This window comes from Helianthus annuus, chromosome 12 (genome assembly GCF_002127325.2).
Source record: "Helianthus annuus cultivar XRQ/B chromosome 12, HanXRQr2.0-SUNRISE, whole genome shotgun sequence".
Classification (NCBI taxonomy): domain Eukaryota; kingdom Viridiplantae; phylum Streptophyta; class Magnoliopsida; order Asterales; family Asteraceae; genus Helianthus; species Helianthus annuus.
Genome location: NC_035444.2, coordinates 121,559,730 through 121,585,793, shown reverse-complemented (window position 1 = coordinate 121,585,793; position 26,064 = coordinate 121,559,730). Strand labels below are relative to the sequence as shown.

Sequence of the window (26,064 nt, the reverse complement as noted above, 5' to 3'; positions counted from 1 at the left end):
GGGTCTGAATGTTTGATCGATTTAAATGAAGAGAGAGAGAGTGGGATTTGACATATGGGATAAATGACTAAAACACCCTTTAGGTTGGCATAATCTTATTGGTTGAAAGTGGTTCTCATGGTTCTTACAACTGGGGGTGGTTTTCATTTTAGCGGCTCCCTATATATATATATATATATATATATATATATATATATATATATATATATATATATATATATATATATATATAGGGGATCGCTAGAATGAAAACCACCTCGAGTTGTAAGAACCGCGAGAACTACACCCCACGGAGGGGCGTTCGCCGCGATTTTTTTTTTACAAGTAGATGTGTGCATTATAAACACGGCCGTAAAAAATCACGGCGAACGCCCCTCCGTGGGGTGTAGTTTTTTACACCTCAAGTTTGGTGTTTTTTAATTTTTTTTCTTTTTTCTTTTTTTTTTCACGAAACTTGAGGTGTAAAAAACTACACCCCACGGAGGGGCGTTCGCCGTGATTTTTTACGGCCGTGTTTATAATGCACACATCTACTTGTAAAAAAAAAAATCACGGCGAACGCCCCTCCGTGGGGTGTAGTTCTCGCGGTTCTTACAACTCGAGGTGGTTTTCATTCTAGCGGCTCCCTATATATATATATATATATATATATAGGACAAAGATCCGTTAGGAACCACCCTTTATTTGCGAGAACCACGAGAAACAATGTGAACACAACAAAAAATGCCTAAAAATAGCTAAAAAAACACAAAAAAAATTTTTAATATTTTTTATAAAAGTAGCGATTTTAACATAAAAAATTAAAAAAAATAGATTTTTTTTATTTTTTTAGATTTTTTAGGTTTTTTGGGGGTTTAGTTTTTAGCATTTTAGCTTGAGGGGGGGGGGGTTTAGGTTTTTGGGGGGTGGGGGAGGGGGGTTTAGTTTTTTTTTTTTTTTTTTTTTTGGGGGGGGGGGGAGGGGGGTTAGGTTTTTTTTTTGGGTGGAGGGGTTGGGGGTTTAGGTTTTTTTTTTTCGGGGTGGCGGGTTAGTTTTTTTAGGTTTTTTTTAGGGTTTTTTAGCTATTTTAGGTTGTGTTTACATTGGTTCTCGCGGTTCTCGCAATAAAGGTGGTTCTCGCATGAATCTTACCCAATATATATATATATATATATATATATATATATATATACATACACGAGAAGAATCATTTAGAAATCACCCTTTATTGCGAGAACCACGAGAAACAATGTGAAAAAAAAATACATAAAAAATTCTAAAAGCCCTTTTTTGATCTTAATTTTTTTTTAAGATTTTTTACACGTGTTAAATATAAATATATATTAAATCGTTAGTAGCGCAGAAATCACAAAAAGATATTTTAAAAATCGATATAAATCGAAATTAAAATTGTGTGAAAAGAAATTTTTGGCTCACATAATTATACAACCCAACCAGTTATCTCCATTAACCAAGGTATAGCTAAACACAATAAACAATGACACTTGGTTATAAAATACGACAAAATGGATAAGCAACCACAAAAACCAACACCACCCCCCCCCCCTATAAAATAGATGTGGAATCATGTTTTAAAAACCGGTTTTTTATTAATATCGGGGTTAGGCTTTGAAATGGTTTAACCGGACGATTTAACCGGGTTACTAGTTAACACTATAATTTCATAATATACAAATTCATCTAAAAAAATAATCCAATCTCAATTTAAGATTTATATAACTGATTATGGTTTTATCTAAAAACAACTATTTTCTTGTAAAATGCTATGCATTTTAACAGGATTTTTTTTACTTATAAACAATATTACATTGGACGATGTGGGCAACAGTTTCAATAGCGATGAAATATTGGAATGAAAGGCACTGGGTTAATTACCAACAATGGAAGGTAGGTGTTACCTTAATATCGTATTTTATTATAATTTAAGAGTAAACTGCCATTTTGGTCCCTGAGGTTTGGTTACTTTTGCCACTTTAGTCCAAAACTCAAACCTTTTGCATCTGGGTCCCTGTGGTTTCAGTTTTATTGCCATTTTGGTCTAAAAATGAAATCAGGTCATACCTGTCTTATAAAATCCTGCAATTTTGTCATTTTCCTCAGGGGCAAATCAGGTCATATTTGTCTTATAAAATATGGTATTTATTTATAAAAAAGAAATGATCATTTTGCCCCTGCGAAAAATGACAAAATAACAGGATTTTATAAGATAAATATGACCTGATTTCATTTTTGGACCAAAATGGCAATAAAACTGAAACCACAGGGACCCAGATGCAAAAAGTTTAAGTTTTGGGCTAAAGTGGCAAAATTGACCAAACCACAGGGACCAAAATGGCAGTTTACTCATAATTTAAAAATTAAATTTTAAGATAATGCAAACCGGTTCAATGGTTTGAACCGGTAGAACATGATTTACCGGCGGTACATAAAACATACCGTATTTAGGTTTTGCCGGCCTTTATCGTACCGGGCTCATGCCCGGTATCCGGTTTAACCGGTATAACCGGCCGGTACATACCGGTATTTAAAACATTGTGTGGAATAAATAATCAACAAGATTTTACTTAATCCAACAAGGGTTAGAATACAGACAGAATCAGTGAAGGGAGGAGCCTCCATTTCCATAATATCCTTCACAAGACCAACTATAAAATTTAAAACAAAAATCCACTTTCAATGGTCTTTTTGGTTATTTGTTTTCTAGATTGTTTAAAAGCATCGTGTTCACAAATCGTAACTTGTGTTTTATTTCTCAAAATGGTGTCATTTTGCGTGCAAGTAGTAATTTAAAGATTCGAACAAAATCGGTTATACGGATTAGACGAAATCGGGCTGTCCGGTTGAAGTCAAACAACGATGCCACATCCGGCTGTTCGGGTCAACAGTCTTTGGATAAGATATAACTTCAGGAATAGGAAGGTAAACGTAGTGCGTGTTGCATATGCCAACCGTGATCCCACTATATCCACCAAATGCTCCATGGACCTGTACTTATACAAAGACCATCAAAAACCAAGATTCTTTTCCATGGTGCGAGATTCTGCGGGAAATTTGACTTACCGCGTTTTGACCCAGCACCGTGCACAGAATTCCATCTGATGCGTTTGCTCGGCAGGCACGGATCATGTATGTAGGATCAATGTATTTTACATCAGCTGGATCACCAATCTCCTTAAAATATTTTTTTATCTGAAACGGTTTCATTTAGAACAATAGTTATGATTACTATATCTTAAAAAATCAAAGATCCAGTAACGGACTAACCTCCTGATGTATATGAACACCAATATCTCCATATACAATGTTTCCAGACGCGTCCTTGGCGTTTGTTTTCTCCACAAAATTCTTTAACAGACAAGGTTAACGAATGTCACAAATTTTTATAAATTTTTTTAAATAAAAATAAAAAAAACTAACCTGACCGGCTCCTTCTGCTACACAGATGACAGCTGATCCCTTTGTCTCAAGTAGATACTTTAGATGGTTTAGAACACCGTGTGGTCCATGCAACTCAAACGGTACCTACAATATCATGAAAAAGATCGTGTCAAAAATGATATAACGATGATGTCGTACTCGATACAGGCATCATAAAAAACATACCTCAGGAATCAAACATATGTCAATCTGCCCACTAGCAAGTGCTGCTTGCATAGCTATAAAACCACTACTACGCCCCATCAGTTTCACAACCCCAACGCCACGATAAGCACTATGCGCCTGGCAAAAACATGCAGTCGTACAGTTTATTTATGATATGGAGAGATTTGTAAAAGTAATATTGGGAAATAACGATGATGACGGCGTTGTGTTGACAGTTGTATTTCAACAACAAAAGATAAAAATGGTACTTCAATGTATGCAGAGTTTATGGCTCTTTGTGCTTCCTCAACAGCAGTATCAAAACCAAACGTCTTATCCATCAGCAGGATATCGTTATCTATAGTTTTGGGAACACCAACCACAGCCACCTTAAACCCTCGTTTTCGGCACTAAACACAAAAAAAAAAAAAAAAAAAAAAAAAAAAAATCAAATTACAAATGAGTTATTAATGGAAATAAAACCTTACTGGACAAAATAACAACCTCATTGTGTATGGCATTAGCACCAGCATGTGTTCCATTTCCACCGAGCACAAAAAGCATGGTGATTCCTCTTTCCTGTCACCAGCAACCGCCGTGGGTAAAATAGCGATAATAACCAAAGAAAAAAAAAGCTGACCCATTTACATACCTGCATGCTGTCAACAATTTCACTGACATTGGGTCCGCCACGTGAAACTCCTAACAAGCTTCCACCAGAAAGATGTACATTTTGTACAACCTTCCTGGTTAACTAATGACCAAGGACAAGGTTAGATTACCATAACACCCTTAATCTTGTGAGAAACATAAATGGAAACTCACAGGTATTTCAGCTAATTCGTTCCCAAACCCACGATATCCAAAAGGAATCCCCACAATCTTTTTCACACCATAAATCTCAAGTGTGATGACAATCTGTAGAGGGAAGCAGTCAGGTTAGTAATCAAATCATGAAACCTAAAATCAATGAAGTATGAAATTCAGAAACCACCTGTCGTATGACATCATTAAGCCCAGGACAGAGTCCGCCACAAGTTACAATTGCAGCCTTCACATCTTCTGGTTTAAAGTATATTTTTTCACGAGGACCAGCACGATGAATCCTGGAAAGAAATCATACAGACCATTTGGTTGCTGGTTAGAAATCAAAACATGCAATGTAAAACAAACTGCACTATATAATATATAAGATTATAACTTGAGATGGTTTAGTGCTTACCATTGTTCCACCCATGTACAGTCAGGATCGATACACTCAGCACCAGCAGATCTAGGTGAGGAAAATCGAATAACCTGTAACGTCACGTAATTTAAGGTCTTGTCATTAGAAAATCTGTTAAAAGGGAGCAACATAATGAAAAGAAACAGCAGGCGGATGAGGTTACAACACAATTAAGTTAATGAAGAAAGAAAGTAGCAGCTCACATACCTTAAGTAGCACTCTATCGTCATTATTAATGTATCCTTGCCACTCCTCATCAGAGGGATACCCTTGTGCAAAATCTTCACTCACTGGAGTCCTGTAGCCCACAACCAAAGTCAAATCAAAGTTATAAAGCAATGCATATTTGATGGCATCCACTAGTAGATCACAAAATTAATCAAGCATATGCCATATGGGTGTTGTTGATTGTCTGTCTAAATCATGAAACCCATTGAATAAACCGAGCATGATTCATTTCATACAAGCAGTTACGTTTGTTATTCATTTCAAATATAACCATGATTAAGCAAGTAGGTACAACAGACTTAATCATTTATTTACATAATTCGAGAGTGCACCTATTTAGGTAGGTGGAACCGGAGCATTTATTTATTTATTTAGAGATAAAGCAGCAGACATTTGGATTGGAAATCCAGTTACAAAAGAGAAAAAGAAGACCTAACAGAAAAAAGTAAAATAGAAAAGAATGTTTGGTTTGGTGATAGTACCTCATTCTGAGACAAAAAGTGGAAGGGTAGGATTGAGCGTGAGGGAAGAAATCAGTGACGTGAGGGATATTGAATCGCTGCTCGAAGTCTTGTTGGTACTTAGTCTTCCAATCAGGATGGCTAAAATCAATGGACTTACAACGGATCCGCTTGATCATGCTTCCCGGAGACGGGAAAGGTGGGCGGAAGACTGCATTCAGGGAAATTGTGTGACTGGTTTTGGCCGGAAGCAGTAGCTTGGGGGTCATCGCCGGTGACAGCGATCCCATTCTATTCTATTCTTGTTGAAATCACAGACACAGAGAAGAGTGTGAGGAAAATGACTTTTTTGGCCAACTAGTCAAAGGGGCCGTCTAGTTCTAACGGAAGCCGCTTTCTTGTATCTACTTGTATTTTTTGCAAGCCGCTTTCTTGTTTCTAGTTATACTTTTTGTACAACTTTTTTCTAGTTATATTTTTTGCTTTTAGTCCCTCTATAAATATAAAATCATTTAAATATCTAAGTCTCTCTTTAAAATCATTTAAAAAAAAAACAATCAACTGAAGATTTAAGAATTGACTGATAAAAATTTCCTTTTAAGAAACAACTAGTAATCGTGTTGCGGCACGGGTACTTCGCAAATATCGAACGGATTAGTCCAAGCGTTATGTGATGTGTTAACCATATGAAAACGAAGGTTTTGACGTATCCTGTTGAACTCAATGTATCCTATAGTTGCATTGCGATTGGATCATTTGTAGAGTAATTATGATACTCTAAAAGATCAAAATTACCATACAAGAACATTTTGCAAAATTACTTTATAAGATCAAAATTACCCTACAAGATCATTTGTAGAGTAATTTTGATAGTTACTCTACGAGTAAATAATTACGAAAATGCTACCGCGTTTTTTTTTTTTTTTTTACATTTTCACCCTATTCGTATGTTTTGTATGTTAAGGGTATATAGACAAAAGATCAAATACAAATACCCTTATCATACAAAACGTACGAATAGGGTGACAAGGTAAAAAACACGGTGGCATTTTTGTCACACCCCAATTTCCACGTGTTTCACCGGTGGGCCCGGTGGGGGATTACCGTGACGATGTTGGCAGCAATATAGTCAAACCACACAATTATATAAATGCACAGCGGAAGCTTAAAGATAAATATATAAACTTCAACCTCTAGTTGTAATATCAAATGTATTACAGAAGTTGAATATATCCACAGCGGATCAAAATAATAAATATTGTTCATTCAGATGCAGCATCGAGTTTGCGAGACTATGTACGATGCTTAGAACGCCTATACCAGCCCATTTCGTATAGTACCTGCACTTAATCTTTTTGGGGAAAATACGTCAGTTTACACTGGTAAATACATTCAACTGACACATTTGAAAATGTTTATTAAAATTGATTTGAATGCACAAGGCACAAACTCTTTTATAACTTGGGAAAATTATTAAAATCTTGTGAACGTTTTACATGTTCTTTTATGCGTTCAGTAGCCCGGGTCGTGCCGGGTTAAAGATTTATAGACACACCACATTGCGTAAAACCGTAGTATAAAACCAACGGCTACGTCTTTTAAATTTAATGTCGACAATGTATACCGGGTGTACGCCTACACCGGGATGTCGATGGTTGTGGCCATTTCGTAAAATGATGCCAAGGATATCCGGGACAACGGCCATTAAACCCCCCAAAGGCTTTTAAGAAACAAAACTGTTTAAATGAGCCGATCATATTATTTAATTAACCACCTAAGCGATGGAAAAATATAATGCTCAATCAAGCGGTATTAATATACCGTAACCTAAGCCCATATAGGGGAAATAAGTTAAAGTATTTACCTTTGCAAGTATATTTCCTTAATTTGATTTAGTCACCGATAGCTTTTACTGGGCTCCTAATCTGGAACGAAGGTTTTAATTAACCTCTTAGAATCCTAACGAGTCTTTATAATGGCCGTAGCCTAGACCGGTTGGTTCCGATATGTGAATACGGTTTAATCGCGCGAAAAGGCGAAAACCGAGAATGGAGTGTGATTCTGACCCAACAAGTTCAGAGACTTGTTTTATATGGGTTTATGGTTCACACTCTGGATTTTGGGGTTCAAATAATATAATTTGACCCGTATCGGCTAATTTATGAAAACTAGTTTCATAAGCCGAACCGTGCGCACAATAGGTGAAACGGTTAACCATGAGAGTCTTACGCTTATTTCCTAAGTCAATATGCCTTAAAGAGGTTGTGGTATCAGTAGGATACCTTCCATGACGCCCGTAATGAGTTTAAGTTAATATTACGCCCCGTAGGGGTTTTTCGGTCATTTTAAAGACTTTTAGAAGAGCTTTTCGAGTTCTACTGGAAATCTGAGTTTCCCGAACAGCTTATAAAGCTTAACATGCTTTATTTATTATTTAAAATCAGTAGCAACTGGAATGGGGTCAAAAGACCTTGTAGAACTCATGTTTTGGCCGAAAAGGGCATATTCGGTATTTACTGAACCGTAGCCATAACCGCAGGTTATGAGCGAGGTAAAAATTATTAAAAATCTTTAAAATTCCCAAAATATTATTTTAACACAGTGGGTAAAAGTTTTGGTGACGAAATTTTGGTTTAGATAGGTGTTATGCTAATTGCGCCGTTAATTACTAAAGTTTACTTTAAATGCGCCATTTAGCATAACTCTCATTCTAGACCTCGGATTGACGTGAAACTTTAAGGACATGCTTATAATTTAATAAGCAAGGTTCTGGTCCGTTCACGTGTCCGAAATACTCGTTTTATTTTTAAAAGGCCGTTACGGTCAACTTTTAGGCGATTAACGGAAATACGTAAAAGACTCGGATAACTCATGAACCGATCACAGAGGTTTATACCATCATGTAACCTGGTCCTAAGAGAGTCCTAAGGTATGTCTATACCTCACTAAAACGGGTCAGAACTGAAGTCAAAGAAAAAGTCAAACTTTTGCGACATTCGGCTCCGAACCGGGTCAATATAGCAAATGGTCGATTCAAACGAGCGCAAACAAGTTTATATTCTTAATATTATGTTTTATGAGTGTCCAAACAGGTTCCATAGCATATACATTACAGATTATGCATAAATCGCTAAAATAGCTTTCTGTTGACTTTTTAAGTGCGCGTTTGACTCGATATTTGACATAGTTAGAGTGGTGATCAGGGGGAACCCTTTTAGAGGTTTATTACCCACATAAATACCAACTCAAAACCACTTTTGATTCGTCATAAGACTGAACCATTTGCAAGTTATTGCAATGACAACCGTTAGTTACGACGGTTGTGTTTGTAAGCTATAACTATGGAAATGCAAGACCATATTGATTGTGAACGACTTACAGAAGTTGTTTCTTGCTTATAGAGCAGAGATGGATGCTTGGGAGCTCTTAGAATGATCAGAGATGTGTGTTTGAGGTGTGGTGAACATATGCTCACAAGTATTCTATTTATAGCCAAAGAAAGCACCTAAGATCATCACAACTCAGTCTACATTTGATCATGGATCATGGGCAGGTGTCCCTAATTGATATGGGTCAAGTGTAGGGTGCCCATGCCTCATTCATTGGTGTTTTGATCGTTCAAAGGCTCCAAAAGGCAAGTAGTTACAACTTTCTGCATCTGGGCGTTTTACGCGGCCCGCATGGGAGTTCCATGCTTGTTAAATGCGGGTCGCCTGGGATTCAAATAACAGGCGCGTAAAACAGGAGGCTCGCGGCCCGCCTACACTTAGGCTATTACTTAACGCGGGTCGCGAGAGGCTTGGTTTCCAGAAATTTTAAATCTTTTGAAATGATTATCAGAATCTGGTAATTAATAACGAAATCTTTCGTAATGATTTGCCTGACCTTTCGGGTTTGAAGGGGTAACTTTGCGGTTTGGCCCTCGGTTAATTACAACTAAGGACCTCGTGTTATTTACCCGCGTTGTTAAGTCCCTGATTAGTTTATTAATTATTCAGAAAGCCTTAACTTTCATTATTGACGCTTTTAACCGTTCTCCTACGAATCCGATCGTAACTCTCTCGTTTCATAACGAAACTTCGTGAAACTTATATATTATATTTTAGTGAGTGTATAATACCGTTACAAAGCCTTGGGAACGTCAAAGGGTCACTCAGAGGTATAATTAAACATGTTGACACGGTTAACCCCTGTAGCTTGTAATCTCTCACTTTCTTTCGCGTTTCGCTTCTGTACGATCTATGATTTATTCGTTTGAAGGTTCAAGCATTATTTAGGGTTACTATACAGTATATTTACCCTTGTTGACATTTATAACCCTCGAATTTACATACTTCCAAGGTTTGTCAAAATTAGTCCTTTATTTATGATAGATGCCACGTGTAATCAAATGACACGTGTTAACACATCATTGGACACAAAATTTCGAGGTGTTACAATTTTCGTAATTATTTACTCGTAGAGTAATTATCAAAATTACCCTACAAATGATCTTGTAGGATAATTTTGATCTTGTAGAGTAATTTTGTAAAATGTTCTTGTAGGGTAATTTTGATCTTGTAAGATAATTTTGTAAAATGTTCTTGTAGGGTAATTTAAGAATTGATTGATAAAATTTCCTTTTAAGAAAGAATTTCAAGTATTAATCAGATATTTTGTATTGAAAATATGTGTTTTGAAAGAGAATAATCTTTTTTTCCTTTTTATTAGGCTCAGGCTATTCACACACGTCCCTTTTCTATTAACACACATCAAAGCGCAACGATTAGATGTAAAGTTAATAGACAAGGTCTGAACCTATCAAACCCTGTCTCTGTTGACCTTGTACCTAGGCGCTGTGCTTTGGCCAAAGCGCAACGCTTCGGTGTGTCTGTTTGTTTGTTTTTTTTTCTTGCTGGAAAAAGTAGGGTTTTGGTTGTGTTTTTTTTGTTGAAAAGTTGTAGATTTATGTTTTATTTTATAAAACATACATAATTTATAGTTGATTTATGGGCAAGTAAACATGATCATAAGTAGAAATAGATTCATTCTCAGTGTATTTCTGCTTATGATCATGTTTACTTTCCCATAAATCAACTTTAAATGATGTATGTTTTATAAAAATTAAACACAAATCTACAGCTTTTCAACAAAAAAAAAAAAACACAACCAAAACCCCACTTTTTGCAGCAAAAAACAAACAGACACACCGAAGCGTTGCGCTTTGGCCAAAGCGCAACGCTTAGGTACAAGGTCAACAGACAGGGTCTGACTGGTTCAGACCTTGTTTGTTGACTTTACATCTAAGCGCTGCGCTTTAGCCAAAGCGCAACACTCCAGTGTGTGTGAATAGATAAGGGGCGTGTGTGAATAGCTTGAACCTTTTTATAACAATCGTTTATAAGATACGTTTCTTTATGTCATTGTGTTATAAATGTTAACCAATTTTATTTTGTTAAATTACACGAACATGTTTGATTAAAACACCATACAATAAGTTGCGAAAGAGACGTATGAAATAAACGCAAACAATCCAAACAAGCATCGTGTAAATAAAAGATCAACTACATAAATATATATAAAATCAGTTTGTACATACAAAACAAAAGTACAACTCAATGTCTAATTAAAAAGTACAACTGAATCTATAATATAAAATAAAACTAAAGCTACCGATCCTTTGGCGGTGGGGAGGTGGCAGTGGATGGGGCGGCAATCTTGCGTTATCCTGGAGCTCCATCAGCGTCTCCATTATCCACATCTGGTATCGCTCAGAACGTCGGAGGCACTGATCGAAGTCCCGAGCCACCGCCTGCGCAGCAGGAGGCAGGTCTGCATAGATGTGTTGTGGGTACTGCGACGGGTGCGGAGGTGGTGACGGCAGCGGTGGTGGGATCTGGTCGTCAACGACGTGATCAGCTGGAGGCGAACCCGACGGAAGCGGAGGCTGAGCCTGATCCTCAGGCTGATCCAGACCTAGAGCCTCACACTAAGCTTGTCGAGCCACGGCCTGAACAGCAGGAGGTGCTAGTACTCCGCCACTAAGCTCAATAACAATTGGGGTCACCTTCGGCAACATCTCGGGCCCTGTAACACCCCGACCGCGTAAATCAACAAACCGCGGTGGAAACGTTGGGGAGTCATGTCATAGAACTATTGTTTCACAACACATGGTATTTAAAGTTTCATTTTATTGAATTAATATTGTTACATTGTCTTGGAATAAACAGAAACAAAGTTCAAACATATTGTCTTTTGAATTTTAAAAGTCACTAAAGTCCGTGTCCATCTTATCTGAATCAAGCAATCAAATTGTTGGTGCATTAATGTCTATTGCCTCCGTCAATTCAGAACGTAGCTGAAACAGTTTAATTCAAGCTTATAATGTAATATCTAGTTAGAAATAGCAAGGTGACATTTTGGTAATTAATGAGAAGCCTCATTAATTCCAATGCCTATAAATAGAAGTCTTGTGTTAGACTTTTAAGACTTTTGCCATTTTGAAGAGTTTGAGAGCTAAAGGCTAGAGAGAGAGTCTAGAGAGAGAAAGCTTGTTGTACGTGATTCAAGGTGCTGTACGTTTTCAGATTTCTAATAGAATCACACTTATATTACATCTCGTGTGTTCAGTCACGTTCGTGTACGGATTCCGCACGTCACACATTCGATTCGCAATCGTTTCGGAGTCAAAACCGGTCCTAACAAGTGGTATTAGAGCAGGAGCTCGATTGCACAGATCATTCACACAGATTCGTATAGGATTTCATCAAATTCAGATCCAAATTGCATCAGATTTGATCTATTTCTTCATCTTTTTCATATTCTTCACGTTTTCAACAGAAAATTGCAAAATTACACAAGATTTTACGGTTCAAAATTGCTGATTTTTGGATATGATGTGCGAAAATACCTGATCTATAACCCTACAAAGTTTCAAATCTTAATTCAAATTCGTTTGGGAGAAATCTAAGTTTTTTGATTCGAAAAGTCATCGGTTCGTTTGAGATATTCATCCAATTCGCACGAATTGAACATAGTTGACTCAGTTCACACATATTGGACCCCCACTTCGCGCGTATTGCATCCATGTCTCATCAAACTTGCATCACTTCGTATGAAATGGACTTCACTTCGCATGAAATCGTCCCAGTTTGCTTGTAAAGTTCATCAGTTCGTTTTAAAGTGACGCCAGTTCGTTTAAAAGGTTCAATTCGCTTGAAAATTATAACCAGGTCGTACGGTTTGACAACTCACCTCGTACGAAGTGCTCAGGTCATGTGAAAGTATAATCAAGTCGTACGGTGTGGGTTAACATTGGTCAGGTCGCTTGAATTCTCATTAGTTTTGAGATACATTGGTCAGGTCGCTTGAATACATGTGATAAAGTGATAAAGTTGTCGGCCACATCACATGAACTCCTGAATCCATTTATTGCTTCATACATCATCGGCCCAATCATTAAGTAGTGTTATCAGTTTTGTCACGTGATTATTTCGGCCCGTGCATTCATATGTATAAGCCCACGTGATTCATACATCATCAGCCCTATTACATTTCATTGTTAAAAGTCAATGTCGGCCATTACTTGAAGTCACATGTGAACATTAATTGATAAAGTTTGTTCTCGGTCCAATTGAATAATTACATCAGATATTGCAAACAAATCATATATCGGTCCAATAGAATAACAGTTCTCGGGCCATTTCAAGTAGCTTTAATTGCAAGTCAATTCATTCCAGTAAAACATATCCCCGGCCCATGTGAAATATATGTCACACCCTGGCTTTGCGGAAGCGTGGGTTAATTTGGTGTGACTTCTTAATACCATAGCTTAATCACAACAAAGCTATATGTAAGTAAATCCATGCAGATCATCCATTGATTAAAGTCTTAAAAACAAAATACCACAACATTGTTTCAAAGTGTTGACACATGCAACGGAAATTACAACCTAATAACATAAAAACATTGTTTGAAAGACACAACCACAAACTTAAAATAGACGTAGTTTAAGAACTGTGACTCGTCCAGGTAAAAGCCACAACTCCTAAACTTGGATGATCCCATAACTCATACGTAGCGCGAAAACGTAGCATACCTTGCCAGATCCTTAATTCCCTGAAATACATGTAAGTTGGAAAAATCAACAAAAATGTTGAGCGAGTTCATGTAAAGTGAGTATGTAAAACCTTTGTAAGTATAAAAAGAATCCTTGGTATGTAGCAAATAAGAAAATAAAGAGATCATCAATGGTTTGTGTCACACCCCGACCGCGTATAACATGCAACCGCGGCGGAAAACGTCGGGGAGTGTTGTGGACAGAATTAAATTGTTTCATAACCATGGCAAACAAGTTGTATTTTATTTATAAACAAGGGTGTTACATTGTCTTGGAAAGAGAGTACGGAAATCAAAACATAATTAAGCTAGTTCAAACTTCATTTTTAGGCTCTAAGGCACAGGTCCGCCCTAGAATCATGATCATCGTCCTATGGAATAGCTCCTGAAAACACATGTGAAAGTAGGTACGTCAGCATAAAAATGCCTGTGAGATACATAGTTTTTGTGAAAATGGGATTCATGACTTGAGCTTAAAGAAATGTTTAATAACAGTCAGTCATGAACCTTGTAATTTGTTTTGCTTTGTAAACCATTTGAAAAACGATAACATCAAACGATATGTATAGATAAGTGCAAGGTTAAACGAATAACCAAGTAAAATGAGTTGAATAAGATAAGTTGTTTGTGAAAATAATGTCTTGTGAAGAATATGTTATTTATGTAAAATGTAATGTGTCTAAACTGAAATGACTTAGATAACGCCACGATATGTAATATTATACAAACATTTATATATAGGAAGTACCAGCGGCGTATCCACCATGTTTGTATCATATTACATACGCCCCGTTTACTTGAATCATTCACCCAAACCAATCCACCATGTAAATTGTTCATGTGTAAACCAAATGTCAAGTGTTATTGTAATCCATGTCAAGTGTTTATGCTCAAGTGTAAACCACCAAATGTATATGTCAATGTCGACGTGTTTATGTTCAATGTAAATCATGTAATGTGAAATCCCAAAATGTATGGTAAGCGAAAAGTATCAACTTAAACCATATGCACAAAACAAGTCGTTGAAGTAAAACGTGGTTTAAATCAGCGTTATGTTCTGCGGGAAATGCATGCTCAATTGATAATAACATTTATGCGGTATTGTAAACTATGCATACATCCAAGCCTTGAGACTGCGGCGATAAACCCTTAAACAAATTAAAGGTTTATCTAAGTTATGTATATCGAATTCGGTCATTCCTTCCAGTCCTATCAAACCCAGGACTTCAGGAATGGGAGTTGTCAATTCCTATGGTACCACTACCTACTAACGAACGGCGTAGCTAATGTTAATGAATGTATTGTCCCATGTTAAACAAACCAAATGTCATAACAAAATGAAGGCATGTGATGTAAACAATTGTACTAAGTATGCTAAGTAAACATACGAAGCAGAAATGTTCATGTAAATCAATGTGTCCATATGCTGAGTAAACATATGCAACTGAAATGTTCATGTAAATCAATGTGTCCATATGCTGAGTAAACATATGCAACAGAAATGTTCATGTAAATCAATGTGTCCATATGTTGAGTAAACATATGCAACAGAAATGTTTATGTAAATCAATGTACTAAGTACGCACACAATGGGCATACATAGCATAAAATGTAATGAAATCGTGTACTATAATGTACTAACAACATAGCAGGCATATGATGTGAAAACATGGAAAGCATGAATGTAACAGGTAGGCACATGTGTTTCACCCCAAAACAGTTTGGAAAATAGTAAAAGAGGGGTTCAATGTACTCACATTGACTCCTCGAAAACATGTAAAAGATGGGGTTCAATGTACTCACCTGAGGTTGCTTTGTTGTTCTTGTGAAATAACCAGGTAATGCGAGAGGTCACGGAATATCAACGGCACCTAATTGGTAGCTATGTTAATATACCGGACCAAATCGGAAGGATCGGACAGTACGCGGGTTCGTAAACCAAACGAGTATGGAGACTCGTGTAATATGGCTTAACAAAGCCCACATACTAAAATGAAACCTAATCTAAGTGCTTACGGTCCATCACGACCCGTTTAGGTAGCTTATGCTACCCTAACGCGTCGTTCGCGTAGAACACGCTCGGAACGCCTAACATCGTGACCACAAGGTATAACCTCGGAAGGTTATAGCTATGGTCACCTAATATGTTTGGTCGGATCCTAATGACCGACCAAAAGGGTCGGGTTCGAAAGCATAAGCGATGGTTTAGATCGCTTACCTTACGACCCTATATAAGCACTAAACTAAAAGTGACGAGCTAAGCATGTTAGAACATGCTTAACTAAGTTTAGAAACAGGTTTGACATCAAAACAAACGGCTTTGATGCCCACGAGTAGTTTGGTTTCAAAATACGCAAGAATGCACATTTTGGCCGAAACTACGACTCGTCACCGAGCCTAGATAGCGTGGTGATCAGTAGGTATGGTCACTACGGACCATGACCATCGTGATCACGCTCACGTTATGAAGTTCCATGAACTTCGCATCGACCATAAGCTGGTCAATGCAGAAAGTCAACAAAACGTTGACTTTCGGACTCGAAAAGCGAATAAAAGAGCGAAAGAAGACTTACGGAGGGTCCCCGAGTGCTAATCAAGATCCAATAGCTCAGGTATGAAGCATAAGCATCAACTTAGAGCATTTAGATCTGATTTGTGGGTTTTTACACAAAAAGGGGGGGGGGTATTTATAGGAAAGGTGGAACCGTTAGGATCGTTTTATCGAATAACGTGCTTTGATCTCGTGCGTACACGTGTCCAGGGGTTAGATTCAGTGTATTTGACCCTTGGCCCTTCATTTGGGTGAAAAGGCATCGCCCTTTGATCGAACGAAAGGCCAGATTCTGCATTAAATGCAAAATCTTCTGTCTGACAGTCTCACGCGCCCCGCCTCAAGTTTGGGCAATCCTTACGCGGGTCGCCTGAAGTCCTCTGATCTGCCCACTTGCAGAATTTACACTTTTGGCCCCTGTTGCGTTTTTAAGCCATTTCCAGCCCTTTTAAGACCTGAAAAGTCATCTTTAAGGCCCTAAAATGATGCCTAAACATTGTGGACATGAAACATGCCCAAAAATATGTCGGATGTCGGTTCGTTTGGCCGTACGATCGCGATGTTTGCTTAATTACGACGGAATGCGCATAAGCGTGAAAGACGATCCAAATGACGCGACGAATGGATTTTTCTCATGCCAACCACTAAGGCATAATATAAGGATGCTTACATAAATTTTTGGATGTCCGGATGTATTCAGAACGTAAGTTATGCGCGAAAGTGCAAACTTATGCACTTTTTGACACTTTTAGTCCCTGAATGATCCAAAAGTTTATTTTAGCATACCAAACCCCTCAAAGCCTATTTCTAAGCTATGTAAAGGATATTTATGGTATGTTTAACTTATGGACATGTTCCGGAATACTCGTTACAGTTCAAATTGGCATACTTTCGCAGTTTGTCAAGTTTAGTCCCTGTAAGCGAATTAACTTGTTTTTGCTATACCAAAGCCTTCAAAACTTATTTCTAAGTTATGTAAAGGTTATTTAAGGTATGTTGAGTATATGTTGATGTTCCGGAGTATTTGTCGCATTAAACTGAGTACGTTTACGCACCAGTTTGCGTATAATGCTCCAGAAAGCGATGTAGAGTTTGGAATTGAATAAAAGTCAAAACATGAAAAATGTAAAACACAATGAAACAAACATTGGGATCAAATTACATTATTTTATTGATAATTGAACTGTTCATGATGATTACAGGCACAAATGTTACAGTCTCCCCTACTTGTGGAAATTTCGTCCCGAAATTTATTTAGAGGAAACTGATTGAAAAAGATGCGGATATTTCGCCTTCATTTGGTCTTCACGTTCCCAAGTAAACTCGGGTCCACGCTTAGATTCCCAACGAACCTTGACCAAAGGAATGCGCTTGCGTTTAAGCCACTTGACTTCACGTTCCATGATTTCCACTGGTTTCTCGACAAATTTCAGTGTTTTATCAACACGAATCTCGTCAAGCGGTATGTGGAGGTTCTCATCAGCTAAACACCTCTTGAGATTGGACACGTGAAAAGTTGGATGAACATTTCCAAGTTCAGGAGGTAACTCAAGTCTGTAGGCTACCTTGCCGATTCTTTCGACGATCTTAAATGGTCCAACGTATCTAGGTGCAAGTTTTCCTTTCTTTCCAAATCTGATCACACCTTTCCAAGGTGAGACCTTAAGTAATACACGATCACCGACTTGAAAATCCAAGGGTTTGCGTTTTAGGTCCGCGTAACTCTTCTGACGGCTTCTAGCTGTCTGAAGGTTATCACGTACTTTCTTTACCTTTTCTGTTGTCTCTAGAATGAAGGCAGGTCCAGTAAGTTGAGCCTCGCCAATCTCATTCCAGCAGACTGGTGAACGGCATTTTCGACCATAGAGAGCCTCGAAAGGAGCCATGTTGATGCTGGAGTGATAACTGTTGTTGTAGGAGAATTCAATCAACGGAAGATGTGAATCCCAACTACCACCAAAGTCTATCACACAAGCTCTAAGCATATCCTCCAGTGTCTGGATTGTTCTTTCAGATTGACCATCCGTTTGCGGATGATAAGCTGTGCTTAGATTAAGTTGGGACCCCATAGCGGATTGCATGGTTCTCCAAAAATGAGAAGTGAAACGAGCATCTCTGTCAGAAATGATGCTCAAAGGAACACCATGTCTAGCTACAATTTCATCTACGTAGATTTGAGCAAGTCTGTCAGCTGAATAATCCTCACGGATTGGCAAGAAATGTGCTGACTTGGTAAGACGATCAACGACTACCCAGATGGCATCGTGACCTTTCTTTGTGCGCGGGAGTTTAGTAATGAGATCCATAGTAATGTTTTCCCATTTCCAAACTGGGATCTCTGGTTGTTCCAATAAGCCAGAAGGACGCTGATGTTCAGCCTTAACCTTAAGACAAGTAAGGCATTTTGATACGTATAAGGCAATGTCTTTCTTCATACCAGGCCACCAATACTGAATACGAAGATCCTTATACATCTTATCTGAGCCAGGATGAATGGAATAACGAGACTTATGGGCTTCATCCATAAGCAAGGTACGAAGATCATCTTGGCTTGGGACCCACAAACGGTCCATGAAATAGTACGATCCATTGTCTTTCAGTTCAAGAGCAGGTGTTATGTGATAAGGAAATTCCTTATCCATTAAACCTTGTGAAACACAAGCTTGTTGGGCCTGAGAAATACGGGCTTGGATATCGGTTTGAACAACAGATTGGCCACGTACACAATGAAGCTTAATACGTTCCTTGCGACTCAATGCATCGGCTACGACATTCGCCTTACCAGGATGGTAGCGAATCTCGCAGTCGTAGTCGTTTAGAAGTTCAACCCAACGTCTTTGCCTCATGTTGAGTTCCTTTTGATTGAAGATATGTTGAAGACTTTTGTGGTCAGTGAAAACCACACATTTTGTACCATACAAGTAGTGTCTCCAGATCTTGAGAGCGAAGACAACTGCACCCAACTCAAGATCATGAGTGGTGTAGTTCTTCTCATGTATCTTCAACTGCCTTGATGCGTATGCTATGACTTTGTTTCTTTGCATCAGGACGCAGCCAAGTCCTAATTTGGATGCGTCGCAATATACGACGAACTCATCGTTGCCCTCAGGCAATGTTAGGACAGGCGCGTCGCAAAGCTTTTGTTTCAAAGTCTGAAACGCTTCCTCTTGTTCGACTCCCCAATCAAATGGCTTGTTCTTCTGAGTTAGAGCAGTTAGAGGAACTGCAATCTTCGAGAAATTTTCTATGAAGCGGCGGTAATAACCCGCTAGACCAAGAAAAGAACGAACTTCAGTAGGGGTAGTAGGTGTATCCCAATCCTTAATCGCACTGATCTTGGAGGGATCTACATGAATACCTTGTTCGTTGACAATATGTCCTAAGAATTGAACCTCTTTAAGCCAAAATTCACACTTGGAGAATTTGGCGAAAAGTTGTTCTTTCTTTAGGAGTTCCAATGTAAGACGAAGATGTTGCTCATGATCAGCTCGCGTTTTAGAATATATCAAAATGTCGTCAATGAAAACGATGATGAACTTATCTAAATAAGGCTTGCAGACCCTATTCATTAAGTCCATGAAAACAGCAGGAGCATTAGTCAAACCAAATGGCATGACTGTGAACTCGTAATGTCCATAACGAGTACGGAACGCTGTCTTGGGAATGTCTTCTTCATGTACACGAAGCTGATGATATCCAGATCGTAGATCAATCTTTGAAAAGTAAGATGCGCCTTGTAATTGATCGAAGAGATCATCAATGCGAGGTAGGGGATATCGATTTTTGATGGTAAGCTTGTTAAGCTCACGATAATCGATACACATCCTAAAAGATCCATCCTTCTTCTTTACAAAGAGAACGGGAGCACCCCAAGGTGAAAAGCTAGGACGGATGAAACCTTTGTCGGAGAGCTCCTGAAGCTGTTTAGATAATTCTTGCATCTCTGACGGTGCAAGACGGTATGGAGCTCTGGCAACGGGATTTGCACCAGGTACGAGATCAATACGGAACTCGACTTGGCGTGCTGGAGGTAGACCAGGTAAGTCTTCAGGGAATACTTCGGAATAATCCCGAACGACAGGAATATCTGAAATAGACTTACCCTTGCCTTTATCTGCTGTAACATGTGCTAAGAACGCCGCATAGTGCTTTCGCAGATACTTCCGTGCTTTAAAACAAGACATGAGTTTGAGTCCACCGGCAGGCTTCTCACCACGAACCTGTAGGATCTCGCCTGTAGACAGCGGCACACGAACAATCTTCTCAGAACAAACTATCTCTGCGCGATGCTTGGATAACCAATCCATTCCCACTATAACGTCGAAGCTTCCAAGTTGCATTGGCGTGAGGTCAATAGGAAAAATATGGTCGTTAAGATTCAACTGGCAGTTGCGTAGAACGGAATTAAGAACAATGGGTTCACCACTGGCAACCTCTACTGTCAAAGGTTTACCTAGTTTCGTTCTAGACACGCGAAGCATTGTCTCAAAAGACAATGACACAAAGCTCTTGTCGGCACCCGAATCAAAAAGAACAGATGCTGGCTGATTATTAATAGAGAACGTACCGTTCACCACCTCGTTGTCTGCTTGTGCTTCTTGTGCATTCATGTTAAAGACTCGACCTCGAGCCGGTGCCGGATTTTGGTTTGCATTCTGGTTCTGGTTGACTAGTCTTGGACACCGATTTCTGTAGTGGGTCAGATCCACACAATTATAACATGCACCTGGTGGGTAGTTTGGTCGTGCAACCTGACCCTGTTGTTGAGCAACTTGTGGAGCAGGGTTCTGTTCCGCACGGTTCTGAGCAAACCGACAATCATTGGCAAGGTGACCTGACTTCCCACAGTTAGTACAGAAACGGCACTGATATTGCGGCTGATGGTGACTGTTGCATTGATTGCACAAAGGTGCACTTCCTGAGTAGGGTTTCTTTGCTGGAGGCTGATTGGGAGCTGCCTGGTTAGCTTGGGCAGTGACAGCAAAATTTTGGGAAGCCTTACGCTTCCTTGACCCCCTTGAGGAACCAGAGTCCTTTCCCTTCTTGTTCTGGCCTTTCTTACTATCCTCCTTGTCAGCCGACTGCTTCTTGCCCTTATCACCCTTCCTGTGCAATTTATTCTTTCGAATTTGCGACTCAGTCAACGTCGCTGATAACTCGATCGCCTGACGAAGTGTGGTAGGGTTGCTACCAGTAAGGATGTCTTGTACTGAGTCAGGTAGGCCGTCGATGTATCTTTCGATGGCCTTATCGAGTGGGGTAACCATATTCGGGCAAAGAAGACTCAGCTCCTCAAACCTATCTGTATAAGCCCTGTGCTCGCCACTATCTTGCTTCAACACATCAAATTCTTTCTCCAACGCTCGTTGCTCATGACGAGGACAAAACTCCCTCATCATAAGAGCTCTCAGTTGAGCCCATGTCTGAGCTAGAGCAACTTCTGCACCTTGATCTCTCATAACCCCATTCCACCATGTAAGAGCCCTCTTCTGAAACACGCTCGAAGAAAACTCGACCTTGCGATTATCCGGACATTGCACATGGCGAAAAGTGTTCTCGATGCTTTCGAACCACTGAAGAAGCCCAGTTGCTCCCTCAGAACCACTAAACTTGAGTGGCTTAGCCTGGTTAAAATCCTTGTATTTGCATGTACCATTGTTATTGTTGGCCTGGTTCCATTGAGCAAAGAGATTCGGAAATTGAGCAGCCATCTGCTGCGCAATAATCTCCGCCAGCTCGGCAGCAGCTATCTGGTTGTCGCGTCGAGGAGGCATTCTAGAAGAGAAAAACATGAAATGAAACGAGTGAGATGTTTGGATGAAGAGAATGAGATGAAGCAAAAGCAACAAAAGCATAGATGGCGGTTATGCATCGCAAAGCAAATATGCGACATGAAATGTCTAGTCAAAGTAAATGGGTCAGGATTAGTGTATCGCGAAGACATGCTCGCCTATAAGTGAACACTCACCCCAAGAGTTCCCAGGTAAGAGTAACTGGTCCGATTATGTGGATTTGTACGAACACTCTAGCCTTAGACAGAAAACCCAGGGTACAGGCATTCACCCTTCCAGTTCGCACGTGTTCACACTATTAACCCAACACTTTGACGGGATTTTTGAAAATCCAAAGGGGTTCAAAACCTTATAATAGAGGGTTCAAAACCTAGTAATCAATCATCCTAGAACAGATGATTAATTTTCAAAGCGGATGCGGAACCGAAGTTCCCGTTGTAGTTATCACCTAAGGATAGGTGATGTGCATGTTTTAAACTCTAAACACAAGACAACTTGTGTTAGGGTCCTAGAAAGTTATAGTCTAGGTCAAAGCATTACTAATAACCTAATTCCCTATAACCATTGGCTCTGATACCAACTCTTCTGTCACACCCCGACCGCGTATAACATGCAACCGCGGCGGAAAACGTCGGGGAGTGTTGTGGACAGAATTAAATTGTTTCATAACCATGGCAAACAAGTTGTATTTTATTTATAAACAAGGGTGTTACATTGTCTTGGAAAGAGAGTACGGAAATCAAAACATAATTAAGCTAGTTCAAACTTCATTTTTAGGCTCTAAGGCACAGGTCCGCCCTAGAATCATGATCATCGTCCTATGGAATAGCTCCTGAAAACACATGTGAAAGTAGGTACGTCAGCATAAAAATGCCTGTGAGATACATAGTTTTTGTGAAAATGGGATTCATGACTTGAGCTTAAAGAAATGTTTAATAACAGTCAGTCATGAACCTTGTAATTTGTTTTGCTTTGTAAACCATTTGAAAAACGATAACATCAAACGATATGTATAGATAAGTGCAAGGTTAAACGAATAACCAAGTAAAATGAGTTGAATAAGATAAGTTGTTTGTGAAAATAATGTCTTGTGAAGAATATGTTATTTATGTAAAATGTAATGTGTCTAAACTGAAATGACTTAGATAACGCCACGATATGTAATATTATACAAACATTTATATATAGGAAGTACCAGCGGCGTATCCACCATGTTTGTATCATATTACATACGCCCCGTTTACTTGAATCATTCACCCAAACCAATCCACCATGTAAATTGTTCATGTGTAAACCAAATGTCAAGTGTTATTGTAATCCATGTCAAGTGTTTATGCTCAAGTGTAAACCACCAAATGTATATGTCAATGTCGACGTGTTTATGTTCAATGTAAATCATGTAATGTGAAATCCCAAAATGTATGGTAAGCGAAAAGTATCAACTTAAACCATATGCACAAAACAAGTCGTTGAAGTAAAACGTGGTTTAAATCAGCGTTATGTTCTGCGGGAAATGCATGCTCAATTGATAATAACATTTATGCGGTATTGTAAACTATGCATACATCCAAGCCTTGAGACTGCGGCGATAAACCCTTAAACAAATTAAAGGTTTATCTAAGTTATGTATATCGAATTCGGTCATTCCTTCCAGTCCTATCAAACCCAGGACTTCAGGAATGGGAGTTGTCAATTCCTATGGTACCACTACCTACTAACGAACGGCGTAGCTAATGTTAATGAATGTATTGTCCCATGTTAAACAAACCAAATGTCATAACAAAATGAAGGCATGTGATGTAAACAATTGTACTAAGTATGCTAAGTAAACATACGAAGCAGAAATGTTCATGTAAATCAATGTGTCCATATGCTGAGTAAACATATGCAACTGAAATGTTCATGTAAATCAATGTGTCCATATGCTGAGTAAACATATGCAACAGAAATGTTCATGTAAATCAATGTGTCCATATGTTGAGTAAACATATGCAACAGAAATGTTTATGTAAATCAATGTACTAAGTACGCACACAATGGGCATACATAGCATAAAATGTAATGAAATCGTGTACTATAATGTACTAACAACATAGCAGGCATATGATGTGAAAACATGGAAAGCATGAATGTAACAGGTAGGCACATGTGTTTCACCCCAAAACAGTTTGGAAAATAGTAAAAGAGGGGTTCAATGTACTCACATTGACTCCTCGAAAACATGTAAAAGATGGGGTTCAATGTACTCACCTGAGGTTGCTTTGTTGTTCTTGTGAAATAACCAGGTAATGCGAGAGGTCACGGAATATCAACGGCACCTAATTGGTAGCTATGTTAATATACCGGACCAAATCGGAAGGATCGGACAGTACGCGGGTTCGTAAACCAAACGAGTATGGAGACTCGTGTAATATGGCTTAACAAAGCCCACATACTAAAATGAAACCTAATCTAAGTGCTTACGGTCCATCACGACCCGTTTAGGTAGCTTATGCTACCCTAACGCGTCGTTCGCGTAGAACACGCTCGGAACGCCTAACATCGTGACCACAAGGTATAACCTCGGAAGGTTATAGCTATGGTCACCTAATATGTTTGGTCGGATCCTAATGACCGACCAAAAGGGTCGGGTTCGAAAGCATAAGCGATGGTTTAGATCGCTTACCTTACGACCCTATATAAGCACTAAACTAAAAGTGACGAGCTAAGCATGTTAGAACATGCTTAACTAAGTTTAGAAACAGGTTTGACATCAAAACAAACGGCTTTGATGCCCACGAGTAGTTTGGTTTCAAAATACGCAAGAATGCACATTTTGGCCGAAACTACGACTCGTCACCGAGCCTAGATAGCGTGGTGATCAGTAGGTATGGTCACTACGGACCATGACCATCGTGATCACGCTCACGTTATGAAGTTCCATGAACTTCGCATCGACCATAAGCTGGTCAATGCAGAAAGTCAACAAAACGTTGACTTTCGGACTCGAAAAGCGAATAAAAGAGCGAAAGAAGACTTACGGAGGGTCCCCGAGTGCTAATCAAGATCCAATAGCTCAGGTATGAAGCATAAGCATCAACTTAGAGCATTTAGATCTGATTTGTGGGTTTTTACACAAAAAGGGGGGGGGTATTTATAGGAAAGGTGGAACCGTTAGGATCGTTTTATCGAATAACGTGCTTTGATCTCGTGCGTACACGTGTCCAGGGGTTAGATTCAGTGTATTTGACCCTTGGCCCTTCATTTGGGTGAAAAGGCATCGCCCTTTGATCGAACGAAAGGCCAGATTCTGCATTAAATGCAAAATCTTCTGTCTGACAGTCTCACGCGCCCCGCCTCAAGTTTGGGCAATCCTTACGCGGGTCGCCTGAAGTCCTCTGATCTGCCCACTTGCAGAATTTACACTTTTGGCCCCTGTTGCGTTTTTAAGCCATTTCCAGCCCTTTTAAGACCTGAAAAGTCATCTTTAAGGCCCTAAAATGATGCCTAAACATTGTGGACATGAAACATGCCCAAAAATATGTCGGATGTCGGTTCGTTTGGCCGTACGATCGCGATGTTTGCTTAATTACGACGGAATGCGCATAAGCGTGAAAGACGATCCAAATGACGCGACGAATGGATTTTTCTCATGCCAACCACTAAGGCATAATATAAGGATGCTTACATAAATTTTTGGATGTCCGGATGTATTCAGAACGTAAGTTATGCGCGAAAGTGCAAACTTATGCACTTTTTGACACTTTTAGTCCCTGAATGATCCAAAAGTTTATTTTAGCATACCAAACCCCTCAAAGCCTATTTCTAAGCTATGTAAAGGATATTTATGGTATGTTTAACTTATGGACATGTTCCGGAATACTCGTTACAGTTCAAATTGGCATACTTTCGCAGTTTGTCAAGTTTAGTCCCTGTAAGCGAATTAACTTGTTTTTGCTATACCAAAGCCTTCAAAACTTATTTCTAAGTTATGTAAAGGTTATTTAAGGTATGTTGAGTATATGTTGATGTTCCGGAGTATTTGTCGCATTAAACTGAGTACGTTTACGCACCAGTTTGCGTATAATGCTCCAGAAAGCGATGTAGAGTTTGGAATTGAATAAAAGTCAAAACATGAAAAATGTAAAA

The 26,064-nt window shown here is 39.0% G+C and overlaps 1 protein-coding gene across 1 annotated transcript; it reads right to left on the bottom strand.

Annotated features, from left to right (window-relative positions):
* Positions 1 to 2,539: 2,539 nt before the first annotated feature.
* Positions 2,540 to 5,912, bottom strand: LOC110915118 (ATP-dependent 6-phosphofructokinase 5, chloroplastic). The gene is made up of 13 exons (XM_022159755.2): positions 5,518 to 5,912; positions 5,015 to 5,105; positions 4,805 to 4,878; positions 4,577 to 4,688; positions 4,408 to 4,500; positions 4,235 to 4,336; positions 4,087 to 4,161; positions 3,852 to 3,992; positions 3,604 to 3,720; positions 3,418 to 3,522; positions 3,265 to 3,345; positions 3,061 to 3,189; positions 2,540 to 2,985 (listed from the first exon to the last, which is right to left on the bottom strand). The coding sequence occupies exons 1-13, from the start codon at positions 5,784 to 5,786 to the stop codon at positions 2,818 to 2,820; spliced, it is 1,557 nt and encodes a 518-aa protein (XP_022015447.1). The 5' UTR covers positions 5,787 to 5,912; the 3' UTR covers positions 2,540 to 2,817.
* Between the last annotated feature and the right edge of the window lie 20,152 nt (positions 5,913 to 26,064).